The sequence below is a fragment of the Paramisgurnus dabryanus genome, chromosome 7, assembly GCF_030506205.2.
Source record: "Paramisgurnus dabryanus chromosome 7, PD_genome_1.1, whole genome shotgun sequence".
In the NCBI taxonomy this organism is placed as follows: domain Eukaryota; kingdom Metazoa; phylum Chordata; class Actinopteri; order Cypriniformes; family Cobitidae; genus Paramisgurnus; species Paramisgurnus dabryanus.
Window position 1 is genome coordinate 29,268,500 of NC_133343.1, and position 25,613 is coordinate 29,294,112.

The 25,613-nt window shown below is 38.2% G+C and overlaps 1 protein-coding gene across 1 annotated transcript in view; it reads right to left on the minus strand.

The window, feature by feature from the left end:
* shmt2 (serine hydroxymethyltransferase 2 (mitochondrial)) overlaps nt 1–25,157 on the minus strand; it is a 29,469-nt gene extending 4,312 nt beyond the window's left edge. Inside the window, exons 1-9 of the mRNA XM_065272502.1 lie at nt 25,030–25,157; nt 16,610–16,804; nt 12,323–12,402; nt 11,952–12,152; nt 11,793–11,874; nt 7,811–7,933; nt 3,765–3,904; nt 2,375–2,537; nt 2,143–2,242 (exon numbers count right to left, since the gene is read on the minus strand). Of these exons, the coding sequence (XP_065128574.1) occupies nt 2,143–2,242; nt 2,375–2,537; nt 3,765–3,904; nt 7,811–7,933; nt 11,793–11,874; nt 11,952–12,152; nt 12,323–12,402; nt 16,610–16,804; nt 25,030–25,062 (1,117 nt within the window). The 5' untranslated portion in view covers nt 25,063–25,157. The remainder of the gene's footprint in view (nt 1–2,142; nt 2,243–2,374; nt 2,538–3,764; nt 3,905–7,810; nt 7,934–11,792; nt 11,875–11,951; nt 12,153–12,322; nt 12,403–16,609; nt 16,805–25,029) is intronic.
* Between the last annotated feature and the right edge of the window lie 456 nt (nt 25,158–25,613).

A 25,613-nucleotide genomic window follows, 5' to 3' on the forward strand; every position in this document is an offset into this window, starting at 1 on the left:
GCTGGAACACTTTGTTTTGTTTCGTGGTGCAGGTTTGGCCACTGTGTGTTTATATTGAAGTTTGTAGAGCCTGGGCTGTCTACAGAGATCGCGTTTTTTTACAGTTTGATCAGCGGTCAGGTAGCAACCAGATAGTGAGGAGATGTTTGCTGTATGTAACAAAAAATGTTTTATGGTCTAAAACGCGTGAATTCGCTTAGAGCACCTTTAAACAGGAAAAAAGTCAGATTTTTATGATATGTCCCCTTTAAAACAAGTTAGCATGTAGAGAAAACCATCATTTAGATTTTGTATCTTCAATACAAGCGGTTTGGACTGTTCTCCAAAATAAAGCAAGCCACTTATTACGACCCACAGTAACATTTTAAAGATTAGCACCTTTAGCGCCCGCAGCTGTTTACAACCTGTGGTTACGTTTCAATGTTGCTGCCTTATGTGTCAGATTAGACGCATTTAATTTTCTGCATTTGTAAAAGAAGAAATGATCTCATAAACAATTATGAAACTCTGTGAACGCAATGCACAGATTTCATTCAAACATAAATCAGAAAATTAGAGCATGACGCAATTGGTCACCAGAGCCAGAACAATATACAGTATGACAGCATCTCTTTAAACATTTAATGCATGCTATGGTTTAAAATAAAGACTTAATTTGCTCTTTATATAGTCAAGTAATTCATATTTATTAAACAGCAGAACTGCAGAATAAATGTGACCTGATCCAGCAAAATGAGTCACAGTGACCCAAATTTCAAAATTGAGATTTTGGTATCAGTGGAAAGAGGAGATAATAAGCTTTCAAATGATATCCTAGTCAAAGTCATACCTTGAATGGTTTTAAAGATATAGACATTTGAATTAAGGTTGTCTGTCTTCTTTTTCCAACTGAAAACCTGAGAAAAACGCCTTTAAAGTTTTTTGCCCCTTTTTTGTAGATATCTTTCAAAATCCATTGGATTTTTAAAGGGATAAACAATTTATTTTACAGCTTAATTTGACCAAAGACATTAATATAAATGCTATTTCAGTAAACCAAGAAACAAGCTTATAAATCAAACAGAATGATGTTTATTGAAAATGTGAAGTAACAGAAAGGTTTTTGTGATGGTTGGGGTTTGAGTTAGGGGAAGGGAATAGAACATGGAAACCAGAATGTGTGTGTGTGTGTGTGTGTGCGTGCGTGTGTGTGTGTGTGCGTGTGTGTGTGTGTTCGCGTGTGTGCGTGTTCGCGTGTGTGCGTGTTCGCGTGTGTGTGCGCGCGGGGGCGCGCGTGCGTGTTCGCGTGTGCGCGCGCGTGTGAGAGAAAATGAGAGAGACAGAGAGACAAGCAAAAAGAAAACAAATAATGCTTGCCTATGCAATCATATCTTTGTGTAGGCTAGTTGACAATAACAGTGTAAACAATTCAAAAAGGAGTTAAATAGGAGAGTAGTGTGCTGCGAGACTGACAAGAGGATGGCTGGACCAATCAGGTGCCCCGGGGTTTCCCATTGACAAACGATCAGCGTTTATGAAGATTTCTGATTGGCTCTAAAACAACGTGTAACACCATATTTGGAGAGATAGTGACGTTTCAGGGGATCCCCGGAATGCTCGGAGGTGACGAGAGTATTTGAGAAAAGCAATTTCCAGCGGATTAAGTAAAACTGTTTCAACTTTAATAGTCATTTAAACACCTTTACTCAATTATTTGGACTACGAAACTTTGGGAGATTATGTTTTAATGTCTGTTCTTTGAAATTAGCTAAAAATATTTTTTTTGATAATTTCATTGTTTTTCCACATTATCGGCTCATATCTTAAAATAGAACGTTGCGACTTCCGACTCATTTCGCCAGATCGGGTCACAAATGAACTTTACGTTTAAAAAGTGAAGTTACGGTCTGATAACTTCATAGTTTTCTTGTTCACTGTAAATGTGATGCGTCAGTAAGTTATAAATCACAACATCTCTATCGGTTAACCCCATGAAGCCAAACACCGAATTAATAAGCACACAGAGAGGTTCATTAATGTGATTATTCACTAACACACTGCTCATAAATCATATCAAGAAGAGATTTAATCTGACTGTCAGAGAACATGATGTTTCTCTGTTTCAGATCTAAACATGAATACAGAACCTAGATGAGATCTGACCTGACACCAGTGTGTAATCTCTCTTCAGAAGAGCGTCTGCCATTGCCTTCGAGTTCTTCAGAACCTGAGCGATGTATTCTCGAAACATGGGCGTCGTGGCCTGAGGAACATAGATAGGAGAAACCATAACCATAAAACAATCACTTTAACACTTGAGAGAGAAAGATATTTTACAGCAGAATTCAGATGATCGTGCATAACAGCAGGACAATATTTCAATGAGTGAATTGACCTGTCTGAGAGCCACAGCGACTCCAGCGATGGCGTGATTGTGTGGTCCACCCTGGAGTGAAGGAAACACTGAGAAGTTCACCTTATCCTCCAGGTCATACAAAACATCCTTTCCTTTCTTATCCACCGAGCGCACACCTTTACGATAGAAAATAAGCCCCGCCCTGAAGGAGGAGGAGATCAACGAGTTAATGATGGTCATGTGCTGATCTATAGGGTAGTAACTAAAGATGCTCCGATCGATTGGCCATAATTAAATCCAATTTAATGACTCAATTGAGACTTGCAAAATTTGCCGATCTCAAGAGCCGACTGAATTTTACAACCTGTTGCTCATGTGCGACCTGCAAATGTGGATTTCTCTCTACTTTTACAGAGATCTGTGTGTTTTCTAGGAGCGCGCGCTCCAGTCCTAACATGCAGCGTGACGCGTCTTCACATCCCCATTAAACAGCGTATACAACATATATAGATTTATTGCAGACATTGCATCTACATGCCTAAAATTTGTTATTTGTATGCATTTGAAAGTTTTGACATTTTACTCGCAGCTGCTCTTGTCCGCAGTGTGTACATCCAACGCACGCACACGGCCTGTCATTCAACACGAGGTCTCGCTCAGTCACCTAATTCATCTCTCAATAATATTAAAGAGAAAATCACTCTCTGCTCTTGACTGAAGAACTGATTTACTTTATACAAATACATCGATTTACTTCATACACTGAATTTATTTTCAGTCATTTTAACAAGACTTTTATTTGTATTTGTTGAGCTTATTTATTTGATTCTCAAACAAAAAACAAAACAAAACAAATTAAATAATATAACAAAGACAACATTGTATAACGGTTTTAGAAACAAAAGGTTTACAGTTACAGTCATCAAAGAGCGCATGTATTAGCTTGGAGAGTCCGTATCGGTTTAGTATCGGCTGATTATCACAACAAGAAATCGGTACTCGGTATCGGCTGCAAAAATCCTGATCGGAGCATCCCTAGTAATCTGTATGTTTAACTGTGTATGCACAAAATACTTTTATGAGCTACTACTGAGTGAAATACTGTATCCCATAATGCAATGCATTCAACTTGACATTAAATTAAAGTGATGTAACGTCTACTCCTTTATCATGTTATAGTATGAGAACTGTACAAAAAACATGAAAAAAATTGCAAATTAACTTTTTACTTTTACAAAACTGGACTGAATTAATCATGCAATGTAATGATAATAAAACTACAGGACATACAGGAGAGAAGAAAAGTCTTTCTGCAGTCATTTCACACTGTACTGTATTTGGTTTCTGGAGGTCTCAAACCTCCTCTGGTGCTCTTTGAAAGACGGCTCAGATTTAAAGGAAAGTAAACGTCGAAGGCACTCAAGCGTACCTGGATCCTCGCAGGGATTTGTGTGTGGTGGTTGTGACGAGGTCAGCGTGTTCAAACGGAGAAGGAATGGCTTTAGCGGCTACCAGACCGCTGATGTGAGCCATATCTGCTAACATATACGCGCCGATATCACCACACAACTGTCCATACAGAGATACAGAGAGAGAGAGAGAGAGAGAGAGAGAGGTGTAAGGGTGAATGAGAGATATAATAAATAGATTTTCATGAGATTATTGAAGCGTTTAGGAGCCTCAGATCTGCAGCGCTCCCAGCAAATCTTACAATCAAAGCATTGTGTTATCAGTCTATCAGAGAATGACCCGATGAGATTCACTTCAGGGAACAAGACCCAGATTCTCCTCTTCACAAACACTTCTGAGCATGACGACTCAGTTTGAGGGGTAAAAATAATTTTCCAGCTGATTATACGCTGATAATTATATGCACACTTCATCTATATATATGTGTGTGTATAAATACAGCTGGCCTTATTTATCCTGGACTGAAATCAGGCCACAGTGAATTCTAGCAACAAACATGAGACCCAAATCTCCCCCTGAGGATGAGATAACACAACACAACACAACACAACACAACACACAGGGGTAAACAAGAGACCCATCTCACACTAGATGATGAAAGAAAATCTAAAAGTCTTCAGATGAGATAAAGATTAACTGTGCTTTAAATCCACTCGTACTGTCAGATTGACTTCTAGTGAATCATGAAGATCTGACCTGAAGCTCTACATCATATCCAAGTTTAATAGAGTTCAATATTTGCATAAATCAATAGTTATACCACAGGCCTGTTGAATGCTTTATTCTGATTGGTTGAGAAATGTTCCACAGGTGTTGATTATTTTTTGATAAACACACAATGTCTTTAAATAACCACCAGAGTAATGTATGTGGTGACTGTGGTATAAGAAATTATTGACTCCGGTGCTTTGAGTTTTTTAAAAATAATCCACATCCGCAGTGTAACTCCACTTCAGGTTGTGCCGAATTAATTCAACGGCCCGTCGCCAGTTATTCCTTCAATAATCAATATATAAACCATTAAATCTATAGAAAGTCTTGTGTTTGCATAAAAGTGTGTGTGTGTGTGTGTGTTATGACAGTAAGTCGAGTCTGAGTAATAACAAATAAATGAGTGATTATAGGAGAAAAACAATTAGAAACATTCTTCCTGTTTTCTGTTCAAATCCCATTTTATTTTCATTATGGGACACATCTCTGAGTGTGACAGTATAAAGTCAAGCACTGCTCTATAAGACAGGCTGAATAGAAACATGGCTTGATGATGTTTATGAATCTGTTCATTAGTTTTCATTTGCATACATTGAGGCCATGTTTACATTAGAGCATTTGCGTTTTAAAACGGCATTTTAAAATGAAAACGATCCTCGTTTATACTGGCATTTTAAAAAGAATCTTCATCCACACTATACACCACCATAAACGCATGAAACATGACCAATCATGTAACTGGGCATGAGCATAAAAGTGTAAAATAACTTAGTACTCTAATAATAGCTTACCTGCACGTTTACGCAGCCTAGGGGTGTGCGATATTGACAAAAATTCATAGCTAGATCCTTTGCCGGCCACTACAACAGACATTATTTTTTAACCTATAAAAATGTGTTTGGGAAAGTCTTATACTGTTCTATCTACCCCCTACAACATATTAATATGATTAATAGGTTAATTTTTATTTTATAACCAAACAGAAAGGTCTTTATGATTTAAAAAGAAAGCATTCAAGTGAACAGTACTAAACAGTAGCGAACTTGAAGCAAAAAATAAATTTTAGCAAATGCAAACTTCAATCAAACATAGTAAGAGGTGAAGTTTTAATTTAGCCTACCAGAAATGCTTATTGCATTAATTTTAAAAAGTGTGCGAGGTCCGTGCACGTCCTCCGCTAGCAACACACAAATAGCTAAAAGCGCAATGCCTAAAAGAGCATTATATATTAATGACGATGAGTTTATTGTTTTTATTAATTTATATTCACAAAACTTATCAACAAAACTTCGATTCAAATTAAGAGACAAATTATCTGAAACGAAATTCATTTTAAAGTAGCAAACAAAACTTACATTAAACTGGAAAATAATGTCTGACCCATAACAATTCTCCCTTCATATTGGCCTTTACAACGCCTATATGGCATTTAAAATTACAGTCTATCTTTCGTAAGCTAACTAAATTTAAACAAAACATAAACACTTATACTGTTCTAGCTCCCCCCTACAACATATTAATATGATTAATAGGTTAATTTTTATTTTATAACTAAACAGAAAGGTCTTTATGATTTAAAAAGAAAGCATTCAAGTGAACAGTACTGAACAGTAGCGAACTTGAAGCAAAAATAAATCAGCAAATTCAAACTTCAATCAAACATAGTAAGAGGTGAAGTATTTCTTTAGCCTTTACCAGAAATGCTTATTGCATTAATTTTTAAAAGTGTGCGAGGTCCGTGCACGTCCTCCGCTAGCAACACACAAATAGCTAAAAGCCAAGCGCCTAAACGAGCATTATATTAATGACGTTGAGTTTATTGTTTTTATTAATTTATATTCACAAAACTTATCAACAAAACATCGATTAAAATTAAGAGACAAATTATCTGAAACGAAATTCATTTTAAAGTAGCAAACAAAACTTACATTAAACTGGAAAATAATGTCTGACCCATTACAATTCTCCCTTCATATTGGCCTTTGCAACGCCTATATGGCATTTAAAATTACAGTCTATCTTTCATAAGCTAACTACATTTAAACAAAACATAAACACATTAAACCCAACAATACTCAAACATTCATATAAAACAGACATTATCTATAAGGATACATGTTAAAACTATCCGATATAGCGTTTATAATAGCTGGTTGGTAGATGTTTACTATTTTTGGCAAAACCTCCGTAACAAACCAACATTTACATGAATAAAATAATTTTTACTTTGAAAATGATGCGCTGTCACGTTAACATCAGCTGTTCGTTTACATAAGACTCCGTCTACGTTCATTTACACTCAGAGCAACGTCTGAGTTCTCAAACTAAAACAGGGTCTTCAGCGTTTGCGAACGAATCCGTTTATGAGGGTCGAAAACGGTGATGTAGTGTAGATGAAAGGCGTAAACGTAGCAAAAGTAACGCGTTTTAAAGCATAAACGCATTAATGTAAACATAGCCTGAAAGTCTCTCTATAGTCTGTACAAAAGTTCACAAAATGAACTGATGAGCATTTAAGTTTGGAAACACATTTCAGAAGTGAGACAGTGCACAGTTTAAAATAAAGGTGCTTCAAGGTTCTTTAAAGCACCTTTAACATCACAAGAGATTCTTTAAGATGAAAAAGGTTCTTCAGATTATAAACATGTATAAAGAAATGCTTCTTTAAAGAACCATTGACTAAATAGTTCTTTGAGGAACCAAAATGGTTCTTCTATGGCATGGCTGTGAAGAACATTTCAAGCACCTTAATAAGGGGACATATCATGAAAATCTGTCTTTTTTCCATGTTTAAGTGCTATAAGTGGGTCAATAGAAAATGTGAAAAAGATCAACCCATTAACTCAGTTTTGGTAAACCATTCTCTGCATGCATGTAAAAACATACCCTTGTTGGCTCAACTTGTGATGTCATAAGGGGATGTTACTATAATAAAACTGCCTCTTTATCTGCACGGCACTGTCCTTTAGTGCAGAGAGAGAAAATATTTGATAGCAAAATTGAGTTTCAATTTCAACAAACCACCATCATGGTGATCAGTGTTTGCATTTCATCAGCTCATTTGTATATTAAAGGCCACACCTAAACACAACACATTTTTGCTCACACCTAGAAAGTGGCAATTTTCACATGCTATTATAAATTATCTGTGGGGTATTTTAAGATAAAACTTCACATATGCAGTCTGGGGACAACAAAGATTTATTTGACATCTTAGAAAAAATCTCATAATATGACCTCTTTAAGAGTGTATGACAGAGGAGGTTCACACAGGACGAGTGTGAGGTTTGGTACCTTTTTGATGCGGGCGTAGTTGATGAGGCGGGCATAAGCACTGGTGCCGGCAATGATGAGTTTGGGTCGGAAGAGCCTGGCAGTTAATTCCATCTGATCATAGTCTATCAGACCTGATTTAGGCTGAAAAGAGAGCGAGAGAGAGAGAGAGAACTGGTTTAATCCAGTGGTTTATATATACAACATCCTGCTATCTGTACTCTCTCCCTGTGACTCTCCAGGGTTTTGTGACAGTACATGTGCTATTACAGTAGAAATGTGTGGCAGGTTGTGTTTTGCTGTAACATTTATGCCACGCTATACCCACAGTGACTTTTTTAATTTGACAGCAAGTAAGAAACTACAGTCCACTCAGCAAACAGACAGACAGCTTCATTCATTATAATGAGAGATAATTAATGCTGAGGTGTCACACAATTCACATCTGCTGTACACACAACATTACTACTGTAGTTATTTAGGACTGTCAAACCTTACAAACACCACTAGACTCACACACACGCACACGATTACCAACATTGTGTCACTCTCCCACACATCTTATCAAACATATTGACCCTCTTTCACAGACAGTCTCGCTTTCACATGTTGTCTCGTAGGGCTGCACGATAAATCGTATGTGATTATCATGTGCATCTCGTCAGTAAAGCCAGTTCTTGATTAGTAGTAAATCACCATCACCTGCTTTCAGATGAAGCAGCATTTACTACACAGAGTCGTAGGCTGCATGTACACGTGGGCGGCTATTTTCATGAACAGATTTTTCAACCTCTCCAGTTTCAAAAATAATATCGTGCACACATGTCAGTTTTCAGAAAAGTGTTTATTTACACGTACCCGTGCATATATGCCGTCAAGAGAAGCTCAAGCCCACGTAAGCCAATCGTCGGCGGTGACGCGGACTGGTTCTTCGTGTTGGAGGAAGGAGTTTTTGCAGTAGGTGTTAAAGGCTGTTACTTGTTATTATAGTTTATTATGAAAGTTCGCTAATAAGATCTCTTTTTCTTGCAGAGATTGATTGACACACAGAATCCAGCGCAGCAGCCAATCAGCGCCCGCGTCTATGTGCTTGCGATCATCCAGCCCACAGAACTCAGTGTTGAGTAGGGCTGTCACTTTTTATTCGATATTCGAATATGCATTCGAACATGACGTGAAATATCCGTATTCGAACTATAAATAAACCATCCGGTTTTTTAAATGCCATGTGTAGCGCATTTTTTTACTGTAACACCTCGTAAAAGGAAGGAGGCTGAGAGTGAGACCGACGACGGCAACTGTGCGCAAGAGAGGGAATCAAATGGGACCAAAATGAACCTCATGTGCATGTCAAGATAGAATTATAGTTTGTATATAAAATGACATATTGTTTATAGTGTTAAATATTATAGCAGAATAAAAAGCTTGTGTTGATACGTTCGCATTATGAAATTAGCATGTATGAAGATAATTTCATAATTTTTACAACGCAATGTAAACTTTATATTAAACAACAACAGCATTTGTCTTGTAAACGGATTTGAAATGATCATGTGCTGACTGTTGCGCGTCACATTGACGACAAATGAGATCTGCTTAAAGTGGTAAGTTTAATTTCATCTCAAGTATCAAAGGGTTTGTGCTCTCTCTATCATTGAAAACGGGCAAGCAAACAGCACGCGCAGGGTTAATGTACTTGTGAATGACGGCTCACAAACGCGCTTTGTGATATGCTTTGTATGTGTGCTTGTTGTCAATGACAGTTCTGGTCACAAACACGCTCAAGAGCGGGATATGTGTGCTTGTCAATGACGGGCATTAAATCCGCGGAATTCCGCGGAGTTTTCTGCCGAATTCTGCGGGCGCGAATTCCGTTTGCGTCTGCCTATATACTCCTGCTGCTATTTAAGTTGTCACGTTATTGTCTGTAACTGTTCTGAATCGTTTTTTCATATATAAGTTTGTTATTCATAAGTTGATAACCTGCAGTTTCAAACATTAAGTAAAAAAGTAATCCAGACAACCCTGTTTATGACTGTCACTGTTAATAATTTTGTGATTGAATCTCCATTACGGTGGGTTTTTGATGCGCATGGGGGGGCGGAGCCTAGATATTCGAATATATTCGGATACATTGCATGATATTCGAAATCCGTTCGAATTTGATTTTTCTCAAAAGTGACAGCCCTAGTGTTGAGTTGAGCCGGATCGCTGATACAGACGTGAACTTTTGCTTTAAGGACAACTTCTTTAATGTTATGTGTTTGTGCGTAAATGCGAAGTAAGTGAATCTTATTTGACTTTGGTAATGACCAAACCTGTGTTCTGTTTGACTTCTCTTTATTATATTTGCCATAATAACGTGATTTGGTTTATTAAGCTTAATAATAATTATTTAAACGATTTTACGTGGTCATTTAATACAGTTACGCTTATATTTCACATATACACACACACACGTGTATGGATACTGATCAAAAGCTTGAGTTGTTGTGGTGACAATTAAACAGGTTTCTCCAAAATAAGACATCAATCGATTAAGTCTCTTACCAGACACCCTGTGATGGGTTTTAACTAAACCAGATATTATTATAAAAGGGAACATCTATCCAAACATTACGTCAGTAGGTGTTCGATGACGTCAAAGTACCGCAAGAGCGATTTGAAATTAGACCTCTATGTGTGATTTCTCAACGCGCTCTCATGTCCGCATGTCAGTTCTTGCAGCGCCTCATGAATTCGAACACGTGTAAAATTGCTGACCTCCGAGCACTCGTCTCTGCTCCTTGATATAATGGAGCAGCTGTATTTGCAAATACAAACACACGAAACGAGTTTGCACGAACATAAATGTGATCATGGAAGCGTTCAGAGTAGCTGTCACATGTAAACATAGGTTGCACTTTTGACGTAAGTGCGAGCTCTGGCGCATACTTTGATGTTGGCCGCCTAAACATCCGTTTGTCTCAGTTTACATGCAAGCATGAAAACGAAGATTTTCTAAATATTAACTTTGGCCGGAGTTTTTAGAAGGAATCGATTTCAGAGGTGAAATCTATGTTTACGTGTAAACAAAGGGCACAAATGAAGGTAAATTTCTCCGTTTTTCAAAATAACCACGTACGTGTAAACATAGCCGTAGTTCACCGACAATTAGGTCAATTTCGCATTAATTATTGCGGATGTATCGCCTGTGATATGTTTGCGATACGGCCCAGCTTGTCCGTGAAGTAAGTGTTGTGTCTGTGTAGTAAATGATGCTTCATCTGAAAGCAGGTGATGGGGATTTACTACTAATTAAGTAACCAGCTTTACTGACGAGATGATAATCACATGCGATTTATCATGCAGCCCTACTGTCTCACTCTTTTCTCTTTAGTCTCACTCTCACATGCTGTCTCACTCTCTGACACACACATCTCAGTGTCACTCTCTCACCACACTCTTGAGAACAGTCTCACTCTCTCAAACTTTTGTCCCGTCTTATCTTGAGTTTCTCTCCACCTGAGACAAGAGCTGGACAGCTGATAATCTCTCTCTCCGTTTGTCTGGTCACTCCATCACACTAATGTGGAGTCTGAGGGTCATACTGCAGTGTGTGTGTGTGTGTGTGTGTGTGTGTGTGTGTGTGTGTGTGTGTGTGTGTGTGCGTGCGCGTGTGTGTGTGTGTGTAGCTCAGGGCTGCCTGTCGATTTCCTATTATCTCTCCCATAGAGAGGGGACTGACCACTCATCCATCACACACACGCACACAGATACACACACAGACACAAAGACTCATTGATCACCCAAACACACAATGATGCTCTGATCAATTTAAAAAGGCAAGCAGTACACAAGACACCTGTTTCTACTTATCTGTCTACACACGCACACGCACGCACACACGCACGCGCACGCGCACAAGCACACGCACACGCACACGCACACGCACACGCACACGCACACGCACACACGCACACACACGCACTTACTATTATTATTATAGTAAATGTCTGCTTACGTTCAGTTTGTAGGGCATCGACTCAAAGTAGATGGAAGTGGCTGAGATCCGCTTGACATCAGACATGTAGCCGTGAGTGAGACTAGAGAGAGAGAACACCGTTCATCCTACATTCATGACTCATATGGTAATGATAAATAAATATTATCTAATACTCACTGTCCTCCGTCCGGCAGGTCCAGACCCATGATGCGATCGTGAGGATTGAGAACGGCGGTGTATGCAGCAAAGTTAGCAGGAGATCCGGAGTACGGCTGGACATTAACACCCCACAGCGCTGGGTCCAAATCAAAGGCCTCCAGCGCTCGCTTCTGACACAAGAGCTCGATCTGATCCACCACCTCAGCACCTCCATAATACCTGCACACACACACCGTTTAAATAAAATACTTTTACAGCCTTTAATTAAAAAAGATTTTTGCACATTTTCAATAATTAGAACGTGTAAATGTATGACACTTTAAAGACCTGCGCTGTAATATGCAATACATTCATTAATTTCATCTATAAGAGTGACATCACAGACACACCTTTTTCCTGGGTAACCTTCTGAGTACTTATTGTTGAGACAAGAGCCCTGAGCTTCAAGAGCTGCTCGACTGCAGAAATTCTGTCAAGGTAAACACACACACACACGCACACACACGCACACACACGCGCGCACACACACACACGCGCACACACACACACGCGCACACACACACACATGCGCGCACACACACACACAAACACAGTGAAAATCTGCAACATATTTAACACCGAAATTCATCAGTTCAGTAGAGAGAAAAGTATCTGGCAAGCACAGACAGACTAACAGCGGACACCCCTCACTGTCTGTCTGTCTGTCTGTCTGCGAGTCAGCCGCTCACACGGTGTTATGCAAATGCCTGACCCTAGATCAGAGTTCAGCTAACAGCTCTCTACTGCACACCAGCCATGCTGATAAAACACACATGCATTAGAATTGTAAATGCACAGGCAGAGACTCCCAGCTGGAGAAGAGAGAAATCCACAGAGCCAAAGATAGAAACTTCATAAACAAATCAAGAGATTAAAAGAGCCTGGAGTAGAGCTGGAGGGGAACTTCTTTAACTACCACTACTGAAAAGTTTAGGAGTGCAAGCAGAACATTTAGGGACACACCTTAAAGGGTTAGTTCACCCAAAAATGACAATTTGATCAGAAATCCCTCACCACTGTGTCCTAAATCAGTCCTCAAGTCCTTTGATTGTCTTCAGAACACATTTATAGATACACTCAGATGTGTTAAAAACAACACATTAGTATTAGTTTAGGGACAACACACTAAATCCACCCATCTCTGTCTTATCATTGAAACAACACATTTTGTGTTACTTTTAACACAACTTGTGTTTTATTTTAACATAAAATCAATTATTCTCATATTATTCTCTTATTATCTAAAAATGTGTTTTAAAGACAATCTGATGACTTGGTGGTTTAGATAACACATGGGTAAGTGGTTTAACTAACCCTTTAAATCAGACTGAAATGCAATTATTCACATTTCCCCCAAAATAACCGCATTACTAATAGTTTGATAAATAGATGTAACTTACAGAAATTACAATGTGCAGTTTTATTTTCATTTCAGAAGGATATGACCGGCGCACTTCTGGACCTTTCTGCCTTTCTCACACAACATAAACTAACATTACAACATAAAATAACAACTAGAAGATAATCTAAAGAGACTACACAACCTTCTTTATTAAACTACTGTATTTATAACCGTTTCATCAAACAGCATTTAAAACAGTAGTATGAGATTGATAATCCATTGCATTGTGGGATATATTGTTGTATCTTAAGCATTGTTTACTGAACAATAACTGTATCCCATATATACATGACAATGACACACTGTATATGCACAATATTGTATGGGTATTGTAGTAGTATACTACTCTAAAAAGTAGTGAGAAAGATTGTGGGTGTGTGTTATCAGGGTGTGGGTTTGAATAAGTATCAATGTGTGTTTATCAGTATGTGTGTGTTTATCTATGTGTATGTGTGTACTGGATTATGAATGATGTGTTTCTTACTGTTAAACTCTTTCTAGTCTTTCTTTATCAGAGGTCGACCAATAGTGGATATTAACGAAACAGATAAATAGGTTTGTTTGTAAAGACCAATAGTGTTTAAAAGGGATACTAGATAAAAACACAACACATAACACTCAAAGTGAAACAGTGCTAAAATGTATTAAAAAAGTAATAAAACAACAATACTGAACCAATAAAATAAAAGAATTAATACAAATAATTAATAATTCATTATATTCATAAATACTGAAGTATATTGCAGTTATAATAAAAAAGATAAACTGAAACAGATTTTTATTTGGAAATGTTAGCTGAGAGCCGCATACTGTTTGCTTTCTTAACTTAAAATGTGCAGCTTAGCCGGCTAAATCATGGATAAAAGTAACCAGCTGGATATAAACTAGTGCAAATGGATGGTAATAATCACGACATTAAATATTTGGGTTGTATTTATCAGCGTGTATTTTTGTGTAATTGTTTGTGGTACTACTAATATTATTGTCCTGTCAGCCTTGACTTATAGTTTAGTTTACGGTCCACATTACTCAAATCCTCATTTATGGGTAGGTTAAGGTTAAGGTTAGGGTTAAGCTCATGCTGTGAGTAGTTCTTCAGTGAGGAAAATTAAGTTCATGCGCTGTAAGCAAAGAGATCATGTGTGACTGCATCAGAAATACAACTCAAGTGCTATACAGTGTTGGGTGTAACTAGTTGCGTAGGGATGGGCACGAGTACTCGATTGCTCGAGTACTCGAACGTGGCATCGATGATCGATCACGAAAACGATGATCATGTGGGTTTATTTATTTATTTATTGTGGATATGGCGGCATTTGGGTATCTGGTTAGCGTTACGAGCGCATGTGGTAGTAAAGACTGGGTCTGGAGATGCGTGTTTGACGTCGTGTCGAGCTACGCAGACTGACGTATGACATCAGTAGCATTACCATGCGTGATTCAAAAACAAACAGATTCCGCGCAACCGCGCATCAGCAACCCGCCAGTCTGCGAATGCGCGGCAGCCCGCGAGCCCGTGAAGCCGGTCACACCTCACATCACTGAGGCACTATGGTTTAAAAGGATGCCGTGATCTTCGGAAATACAGTCAGTCAGTTGCAAAATGTACAGCGCCGTCAAAAGTTCAATGGGTTATCATCTCATATTTAAACATCAAATGTCAAGAGATACCAGAGAGCCATATGAGCATTTACATTACATCTTGACTGAGGTAAGAGGACGACACGACACAGCTAAATGCTAAAATGATACCAACACTTAAAGCTGCTTAATGTTATGAAGCTTGTGCTTTGACTGGACGTGTTTAAAAGTGCGCTGTTTTTGATGCACATCCACAAAGGGAGTTAAACTTTCTTTTTTTTTAGATAACTTAGTTGAAAACTTAGTTGAAGTCTTGCATTTATGCAGATAGATGGACGTTGTACATTTTTGTTGTATAAAGGCTTAATATTATGCAGAGTGCGTCATATAGAAAGCGCTTCGGTTTGTGTTTGTTAACCCTTTAGTTTCATTCCATCACGCAGCTTTTCCTGTTAGAGGTTTCTGTTAAAAACATTTAATTCATTAAAACTCTTGTATGTGTTCATTGTTCTGTCATAGTTTCTTCGAAATTAAGTTTTATTTGAGTGTTTTTAATAAAAATATTTTCATTTTCACCATGACGTGTACGCCCCGCCCCTTTGATTGCCCCGCCCCCAGTTAATCGAGTACTCGTTCTTCAGACCTATGGATTAATCGAAATGAAAAAATGACATAAATGCACATCCCTACTAATTAGTTACTGTAATTGAATTACTTTTTCCTTACTTTAATAACAGTAAATTCTGATATAATTAAAGTAAACACTGTGTATGGGTTGAAGATCAATGATATCTAATACAATAGTGGATTTAACATCAACATTTAAAGTCTAAGGTTTATATGCATGTTTTATTTTAGGGATGGGTGATGGTTCACTGACAAGCTGGGCCATATCGCAGGCGAAACGTCCACGATAATTAATGCGAAATTGCCTCAATTGTTAGTGAACTATGGCTTTGTGTAGTAAATTTATTTCTAATCAAGGAACCAGCTTCACTGACGAGATGCAAATGATAATCACATGCAAATTACCTCCCATCCCTAAGTTTTTTATGTATCCTTCTCACTTTAAATACTTCGCTGAGTTAATAAGAATAATGGTGACACTCAATTCTCACTATTAACTGGTTGATTATTAGCATTAATATTACTGATATATTGACTGTTTATTAATACTAATAAAGCACAAATTAATGCCTGATTCTACATCCTTAATCCTACCAATAGTTAAACTTTACAACTAGTTTACTAAGTATTAATAAGCAGTAATTAGGAGTATATTGATGCAAAAGTAGTTAATAGTTAGTTAATAGTGAGAATTGGACTTAAAAAGTGTGACAAGAATATCTGATGTACTTTTATAGGATTTATTCGAGCAGTTTAAGCCTATCTTTGAATTATTTACTAAATAGGATTTAGAAAGTTATTAGTAATTAATTCCTTTTTTTTGAGTAACTTCCCCAACACTGGTGCTATATTACTGAAGACCCATGACCTTCACATTGCTCTCAGATCTCAGTATCTTACTGTAAGCTGGTGTGCAGTTTCTCAATAGTAACATTTGAATGGATTCGTATGGATTAAACAGACAGTGTCATGATGTTTAATGTGATCGTGTGTTTATAGTTGATTCTTGTGTTGAATGATATTTCACCTCTGAAGCGATCAGCTCCAGTCCTCGACACTGTCTGTCTTTCTCTTTCTGCAGAAGATCCCACATCTCAGGATCATCCTGCGCCAGGCTGTCCTGTCCCGTCCACGGACGATCAACATCTGTGCTCTGCGCCGTCGCGGAATGCTGGAAACGCACGGCTGCGCAGATGGCTGCAGGGCTGCGCTGACACAGCGGCTGCAACGCAGACAAGAGTTTTTACTTAACACAGTTATACAAGTATACAGCTTGCAATGAAATTAAATGGGCCACATATCTGGTGGTGACCCCAAGGGTTTGAGTCTGGTGGTCTGATGCCATCTCAGATTCAAATGTGAAGAAGCTGAACTACAACAACAATATTCTGTGGCTCTCGTACCCTAAAACTGCACAAAATATTATTTGTGTTGTGCCCATAAGCTCCAGACAAATAAACTGATCAGTACAAAATACATATAAAGATTAATCCCCATAACCCTGTGAGCAAACACAATTACATCTCTACTGTCATGTGTTACTGAGAGACTGGAGCACACATCCAACAATATCATCATCATAATGCAAGCATAGGGTTCACATCGAGACACACACAGATCAATGCCATTCAATATTCATACATCAACAAGATAAGACGAATGACTGAAAACACACAAACATTACAATAAAGAGTTAACACATGAGATCATTTGAAATATCAGCACATATGAAGAGTCCAGATGAATGAATGACTTTTGAACATCAGCTGCATGAGACGAATAAGAAACTGCTGAGATACAAGAATCCTCATTCTGCTCCCATCAGCAGATCACAACTGAAACTTTACAAAAGACCAAGAGAAAATTCAGCGTACCGGCTTATCACATCATGCGCACGCACGCGCACACACAAACGGATGCACGCACGCACGCACACGCACGCACACACACACACACACACACACACACACACACACGTACACAGTTATCAATGTAAAATATAGCCACGTTTTTCATGTTCATTTTAACCAGTAATTATGTTTTATGTCATTGACTTATTTGAAAAAAGTTTTAAGAAATGTGTGGAAAGATACAGCAGAGGAGTTGAGACCTTTGACTGCTCATCTACAAGTATGACAGTATTATTATTATTATTTTTTTTACTAATTGTCTTGTAATACTACTGAGCGAGACCGCACAAAAACACCACACACTCCACTAGCATCTTTTTTCACCCAAAAAACCATAAACACAACTTATGATGATGAGTGGAGCAAAAAGCTTTATAATTATGAAGACCCTTGAATCAGCACAGCTCTCGACTCTACAGGGGTCCGGCAGTCTGATCTACTATCCCTCCATTTAAAAACCTCTTATTAAAAAAACATTAACTGACTGACACAGACACTTCATCAAACACTTACTGTGAAACCACATCATAGGTAAACAGTGTAAATCTTCCCCAACACCAACAAAACATCATTTTAACCTTCAGTGTGTCTGGATGGAAACAGAGTTTTGTGGATCAAGAGACGTTTGACTGCACCCATCAGTTCATCATCTACAGACAGATTATAATTGAATCGTGTAACTCCAGACTTCTTGTTGTAAATGCACATACAGTAACATGTTACACAAACACACAATCAGCAGGTGGTGTGGGTTTGTTGAGGTCTCATTGTAACACAAAGAGGCAGTGGATCGGCTCAGGTTTCAACGTTGCTTCAGTGTTTGTGGCCTAAGCTCTTACGGAGGAAATCTCGCCTGCTGAGACCAGACGCCCGTCTCTCAGAGGAACACACACACACACACAGCCATCACATGGGTCATTACGCCCTGATGTGAGACGTCCTTTACTGTCTGCACTGCAGGGACACAGAGATGCGCGTGTGTGTTTCTGTGTGTGTGTGTGTGTGTGTGTGTGTTTCTGTGTGTGTGTGTGTGTGTGTGTGTACACTGCCATAGCTATCCTAAGAGTTCAGACCTGGATGTCAGCGCAGGTTTGTGTCACTGTAATCCAACAGACCTGCAGCATAAAGCCTTTTACACATTTCAGCCTCTACTATCCAAGAATCCACCAATCAGAGAACAGACACAAAAAACCAACCAACCATAGTTAGTGTTGTTTTAAAGTTCCACTTAGGGGACGCTCACACTACCCAAAACCAACCAAACTGCACCGGTACGAGAGGCTGTGCTGTATATCATTGAATAAATCACAGCTGAAGGCGCAACCTGAAGCAGAGTCAATGCAACTCCTTCAGGCGTGACCATATATAGACTGTACAAAAATATGGACATAGTGTCCGTGACGTCACCCATTGGTTTGTGAAGATCGTTTTTGAAGCTTAAAGTAGGCGGTGTCTTCCGTCCCCATCTTGGCCGCGCGCCACCGCGCATCACTCATGGCTTTCTGAACATGGGTAAAGAGGTGGGACATGGGTGACGCTGAGGTAAATGGTTGCTGAAACCTCAGCAAGTGGCTGTTAAACCGTCATTCAAGTGGCCACGCCCTTAATTATGCAGAAGTTTAATATCATTTAAACGGATGAGTTACAAAAAAATTCACCCCCTCACAGTTGAAAAACACTTTTTGTACCAGGCTGTGTACATATTATATTCTACTGTAAAGTTGGCCATTTTAAACATGGGAGTCTATGGGAATTGACTCCCTTCTGGAGCCTCAAGCGGCCAGTCGATGAATTGCAGTTTAAATCACTTTCATATTGGCTTCATTATGTTGCGTTTACACCAGCCGCGGTAGGGGCGTCAAAAACGCGCTGTTCGCGCATAGTTGGACACTTGAACATTTGAGTTCACTCGCTTCATCTGTGCATGAAAGCCGCGCGTGAAATTCTAGTCATGCGAGAAATTCACGCTGAAATCCGCGTCATGGGAGGGGCTTGTGTGACTCATTGGAGACTCCGCCACTCCTCTCGCTTCCTGTAATCACGTCACTACTACAGCAAGGACCTGATTGGTTAACACAGCGCAAAAATCCGCAGAAGTTTCGATTTTTCAACTCACGCGTTTCCTGTGGCAACGCTCAATTCCCGTGTTCCGTGCTGCGTATACCGCGCGTACTGTGCCACAGGATAATAATCCGCATGTAATCGTGTCTTTGCATTGACTTAACATGTAAATCACCCGTGCTTGCCGCCTCTACCGCAGTTGGTGTAAACGCAGCATTAGAGAGATCGAAAGGTTGCCCCTCGGTCGTGACCAAAAGTATGGTCAATTTCTTATCCGTATGTGAGGGTCTGCGTGATGCAATTTTTGAAACCTTGTGTACATTGTGCACATAGGTCACGCATGCTCCTACCGGACTATGTAGTATGTAGCCCAGGAGATGTGTTGCATTTTGTCGCAATGCACATGCATTGAATGTCTGTGACTCTGTGTGCATGTATGAGTCAAATAAACTATACTTGCAAGTACATTTGCATACACACAAAAACAGACTATACTCCGGGCTTTAACTATGACCTCATTCACACTGCACTTTGGTCGCAGTAAATTTCCATAAAATTGTCAGAAATGCTTCTGTGTGAACACAACCACATCCTGTAAATATTCTGAAGCAGAGATCAGGAAGTACTTTGACTTTGATCTCATTATAAACTAAAATACACGTGTGTGGTTCCTCAAGAGAAAAAGCACGAATAATTATCAAACTTCAGATGTGTGGAAAAATCTACCAAGTGCAGGACTTTAAATACATCACATGTCTTTACGGGATCTTTACTGTATGTGTGTGAATGCATGCACAGATTTCTGAAAATCATTGGCAGTGTGAAAGAACCAAAAATCAAACGATCGCGGACAAATCCTGGATGCATTTTCTGTAATCTCTGTGTGAAAAGGGCTTAAGTGTGCTTGCATCAGGATTTTTGGGGCTGATCACTGGAAGGAATATCGGTTGATCTGATTTCACTGGCAGAAAACACAGTGTAATAAACAATAAAATATATAAGAAAAACACTTAATATAATAAGTCTGTGTGTCTCAACAAAACCTCTGAATATCTAAACTAAATGCCACAAACTATAAATATTTAAGTGAGTGAATTCTCACAGTACCAAAACTGTTTATCATACAGAAGAATTATATATATAATGAAGTCATTATTACATACTGTGAAATTCATCATTTTAATTATTAATACAAAGACGACTGGATATGAAAATGAACCCATTTCTTGCTCTTGAAAGCCACTAATTTACTGCAGTAAACACGCAGTGACCGACACAACTATTATTATAAAGTCCGATGATTTTAGTTAACTGTCACATAACAGAAACATTCAACATTTCATTTTCCATTAACACTGATAATTATTATAATACACAGACCAAAACCAGAAGATCAAATACAGGGGTCACATCTATTAGTTTAGAAGCAACTTTCATCTGATGATGGAACCAAAGATATATTAACAAAAACCATTTTAACAAACACACACGCACTCCTTCTCTTTCTCTTATTCTCTCCCCCACACACACACACACACACACACACACACACACACACACACACACACACACACACACACACACACACACACACACACACACACACACCTGAGCCAGCATGACAGATGCATTGTTTTGTCATTTTAGGCGTCGCTTGCTCACATCTGTTCTTGCGGTTCAGAAAAAAAGCTGCAGAAAAACATTTCATTTTACTTATTATTTTTGTTATTTCTTCTTTCTTCTGAGAAAAGAGTCAATTTAACAGATCACTGCCGTCCATCACGCCAGCGCCAGACGACAATCAACGCGTAACACGGGTGAAAGAGGGGAAGAGTTAGGAAGGAGGGACGGGTCGACGGTGAGGTGTCAGGAATATCGCTCAGGATGACACCCGGACTCTCTCGCGCTGTCAGCCATTAATGGGCGAGCAGCCGTTACAAATTACCAGCAGATCCATTGGAGAATGACACTGGCGGCCGAGAGAGAGAGAGAGAGAGAGAGAGAGAGAGAGAGAGAGAGAGAGAGAGAGAGAGAGAGAGAGAGAGAGAGAGAGAGAGAGAGAGAGAGAGAGAGAGAGAGAGAGAGAGAGAGAGAGAGAGAGAGAGAGAGAGAGAGAGAGAGAGAGAGAGAGAGAGAGAGAGAGAGAGAGAGAGAGAGAGAGAGAGCGAGAGAGAGCGAGAGAGAGCGAGAGAGAGCGAGAGAGAGAGTTAGGAGGAGGACAGAGGTCTGGATCTTTCTCATGTCGGGCCGAAGGGAGTGACACAGAACAATCAGAAGTGTGGAAAGACAATTTTCCACAGAGGCCTGCGACATTACCGCGTTAATCCAGAGAGATGGAGTTCGGCCGCGGGGAGCGCGATTCGAGTTCAATGATGCATGATGGGATGCATGTGAGCTTGAGGAGGTGAAAGAAAAGAAAATGTTTTGCTGATAGCAGCGATGAATTAATTAATTCAATATGCACATATGAGAAACAACATTTATATTCATCTGGATTACCTGAATGAAACACTCACAACGTAATTTGACGGTAATGAAAGCAAATAGCAGCCAGTATCATCACAGATAAAACCACTTCTAAACTTCTAAACTGATACTTCAACTAATTAACGTAAAGCTGCTTTGGAGCAATTAAACAATCGTGAAAAGAATAGAGTTGAATAATAAAGATTCAACAATAAAAAAAACTATTGTTGGACTGATATATTGCAGTGGGCGATGTATCGGAAAAAATGTAAAGCCAATAAATCTTTCTCTTCCTCAAATGTAAAGCCAAAGTCTGAGACAGTAGCTATGTTTGCATCCCTATCGAACACAAACTATTAAAATGCCAAAATTTGAATGAAAATCCCTTAACTTGGTAAAAAGTTTTTACACCCACGTTACTTATTGACTGCTTCAGCTGATGAATTTAACAAAACCTGAAACATTTAACAAAGCAACTGCAAAAGTTTAAAACAGTGGGGACATGGGCGAGAAAAGCAAGCTGTCCAGATGCGGTTTTTAGAGGAACAAAATTAAAGTTTACTGATGAGATGCACATGATCCTCGGCCACAGACCTATCGTTACGACTGTAGCTTATGTCATTAGCTGGGTTTCCATGATCCATCACACTGATTTTCTGTGCATTTTGAAGTGTCGCATAAGATCACAAACGAGTGATAGAAACGACTAATTTTGAATAAAAATCCATAAATTCACAAAAACTGTTTTTTTTGTTTTTTTTTGCGCTTGCTTGAGGTGGTTTTTGCTCAATAAAAGAGTAAATGCGAATAATGGGAGATGGAAATGCATTTGCTGAATAAATTCTGACGTAGAGAAAATTAAACCCCACATGACTGATCATCTAGCTGCATCCTCTTTTGTTGTCTTTATCATATATGGAGCTCAAAGTCGATGTAATGCCCTTGCTGTTAGTGCCTGCATCAAAAACTCTCCATTCCTTCTTCTCTCCACAGCATTCAGTTTGATAATTACAAGCTGCACTGCTAGTTAATTAATAACTTGCCTAATCATAACTAAATGCAATCCTGTCTCCATTTTCTAAGCATGCCTTTAATTTACTATTGGTTACAAGGTTACCAATACCACTGCTTTTTGCTCAAACATCTTGATAGAAATTTGGATGAAAACCCAGCTATTAATGCTTTAACTTATTGCTTTGTTTTGTTTACTGCTGGTTACTAGATTACCGATACCACTATTATCTGCATAAAGAACTGGATGGAAACGCACCTAATGCACTTTTTAACAAGACGTTTTTGTTGTTGTTACACAGCAAGCAGCAAAGTCTTATTCAAACAGTAACTTGAGGTGTCAGACCTGCACTAAATATTTTTTCCAAGTACCTTAAAATAGTATATTATAGATTTTACACATAAAAATGTTTATTTTATATACAGAATATTGGCCTCATAATGGTCAATCTGTCACATTGCTTTCTCAATTTCAGTATTGGCCATTAATAAACCCATATTGATCTACCACTACAAAAAAACGCAGATGGAAAAGTGCCACCTCTGTCAAAAATGAGAAAATTAATATATATAATAAATAAATACTGTTGAAATACCCATGTGTTGGCAAAATCCATTAAAAGATAAAAAAAATGCATTTACAAAAAAACATGTCAGACGCACTTAGAGGATTTTGCATCTGAGCTCTTCATATATAAGTGACATTCAAAGCCACATCACACTGCTTTTATTGTTCACTAACAATAAACAAACCAATGAAATATACGGATGATAGACTTTGGATGTGTGCTATGCTAATACTGCAGTATTTTATTAAATTACTTTTGAGAAACATGCAAACATCATCATATTTTACGGTTTAATCTCTCTTACTGCTGATTTTGTGCATGTCTGATAAAATTATTGTCGACACATCGTCTGTCAGCAGCTGACAAAAACAAGCAGATGAATTTTTGGACGAATGTAAAGTCTGTTTTAATGGGAAAGGTGTGGTAACAAAGCTCAAATCTGATTGGCTGTTGAGCTTTGGCACGTTTAAAAAAATATACAACAGGTTAATTATTTGTCTGTCATCTGGTTACGAAAGACCACAGATAAGATGGAGTCGGTCAGCCAAGAGTAACACACATACACACACACACACACACACACACACACACACACACACACACACACGTACAAAATATCTACATATACAAAATCTTTGCAAAAGTAATAATTGATGAGGTGGTAAAAGATGTCTAAAAATCACCTGCAGTTTAATAATTATACAACAATATTAAGTTAATGTTGTATAATATTTAATATCTGATGAGCTTATTGTGTAGATTCAGTCAGGGACAAACTTTACACAGATTAGAAACAGATCCAATACTGAGCACTTTAAAGTATTGATGTGTTTTTGTGTTTTGAAACATGTTGTGTGGTTGCATCATCTTACTGCTGTGACTCTATAATGACTGCACGACACATCTCAAGAGTTTAGTCAACTAAGTTAGCAACAGTTTACTAACTTATGTCAAGACTTGTTTTCAAAATGTTTAATTTATGTAGAAGGTTAGATTAAAATTGATTAAAAGATGTGGTAAATCTGTACCATCCCTTATTATTTAAACGAGTTCTTTAAAATACCATACATTAGCCTAGATTTATATAGGTTTAAACATTTAAACATAATATAATGAACAAAATGAAACACTAAAGTCCAACGCTGAAGCACACATACAGTACACGTGCCACGTCTGTGAAAGTCACACGCTTGCTCAAAACTGCAACACCAAATAAAGATAACTTACACGTAATAAATGCATTGCAACTAAACGGGTTTAACGCATTTTCCTCTATGCATATGAATAAATATTATTGATCTGTGTGTGTGTTTAACAGTTATGTTTTTATTAACACGACTATACAGCGATCATACATACCGCCTGAAGACAATAACAAACAGCATTATTCTCTTTACTATGAGCTTTACGTTATAAATGTTTTTACTTACCGTAACTAGCTGTTTGAACACCAATGTAAACATGATAAAACTGTGTATTTCTCCGGTTGCAGCAGGTTTTGTCCGCTCGTCGCTTTAATGACAGCAGCAAATTTAAGATCCGCGCAAGTGCTCATGGGAAATGAAGTCCAACACTCGCAAGTCTCGTTTTAGTACAAAACATATAATATTTTGCACTAAAATAACAAGGTAAAACATCTCGAGATTAAAGTCATTATAATGCGAGATTTAGCGTGTAGTTTTGAGGAAAAAAAATCCAAATAAATAAAATTACGGGAATACTCGTCCTTGACTTTATTCTCCTTTTATTTACGTTTTCCCCTCGAAATACTACTAGTTAAATCTCGCATTATAATGACTTTAATCTCGAGATGTTTTTAATTTAGCTTGGTACTGCAACACAGTCTTTAATATAGTTTAAATTACTATATTTAATTAAATATATATTTTTATTGAATTTACTCAGACACATAACCCACATGTGAATGTTCCCTTACGAAAATCAGTTAAAAAATAAAAATAAAAAATAACATGTTTACTACATACTACATAAAAATAGCCATGGATATGTAAAC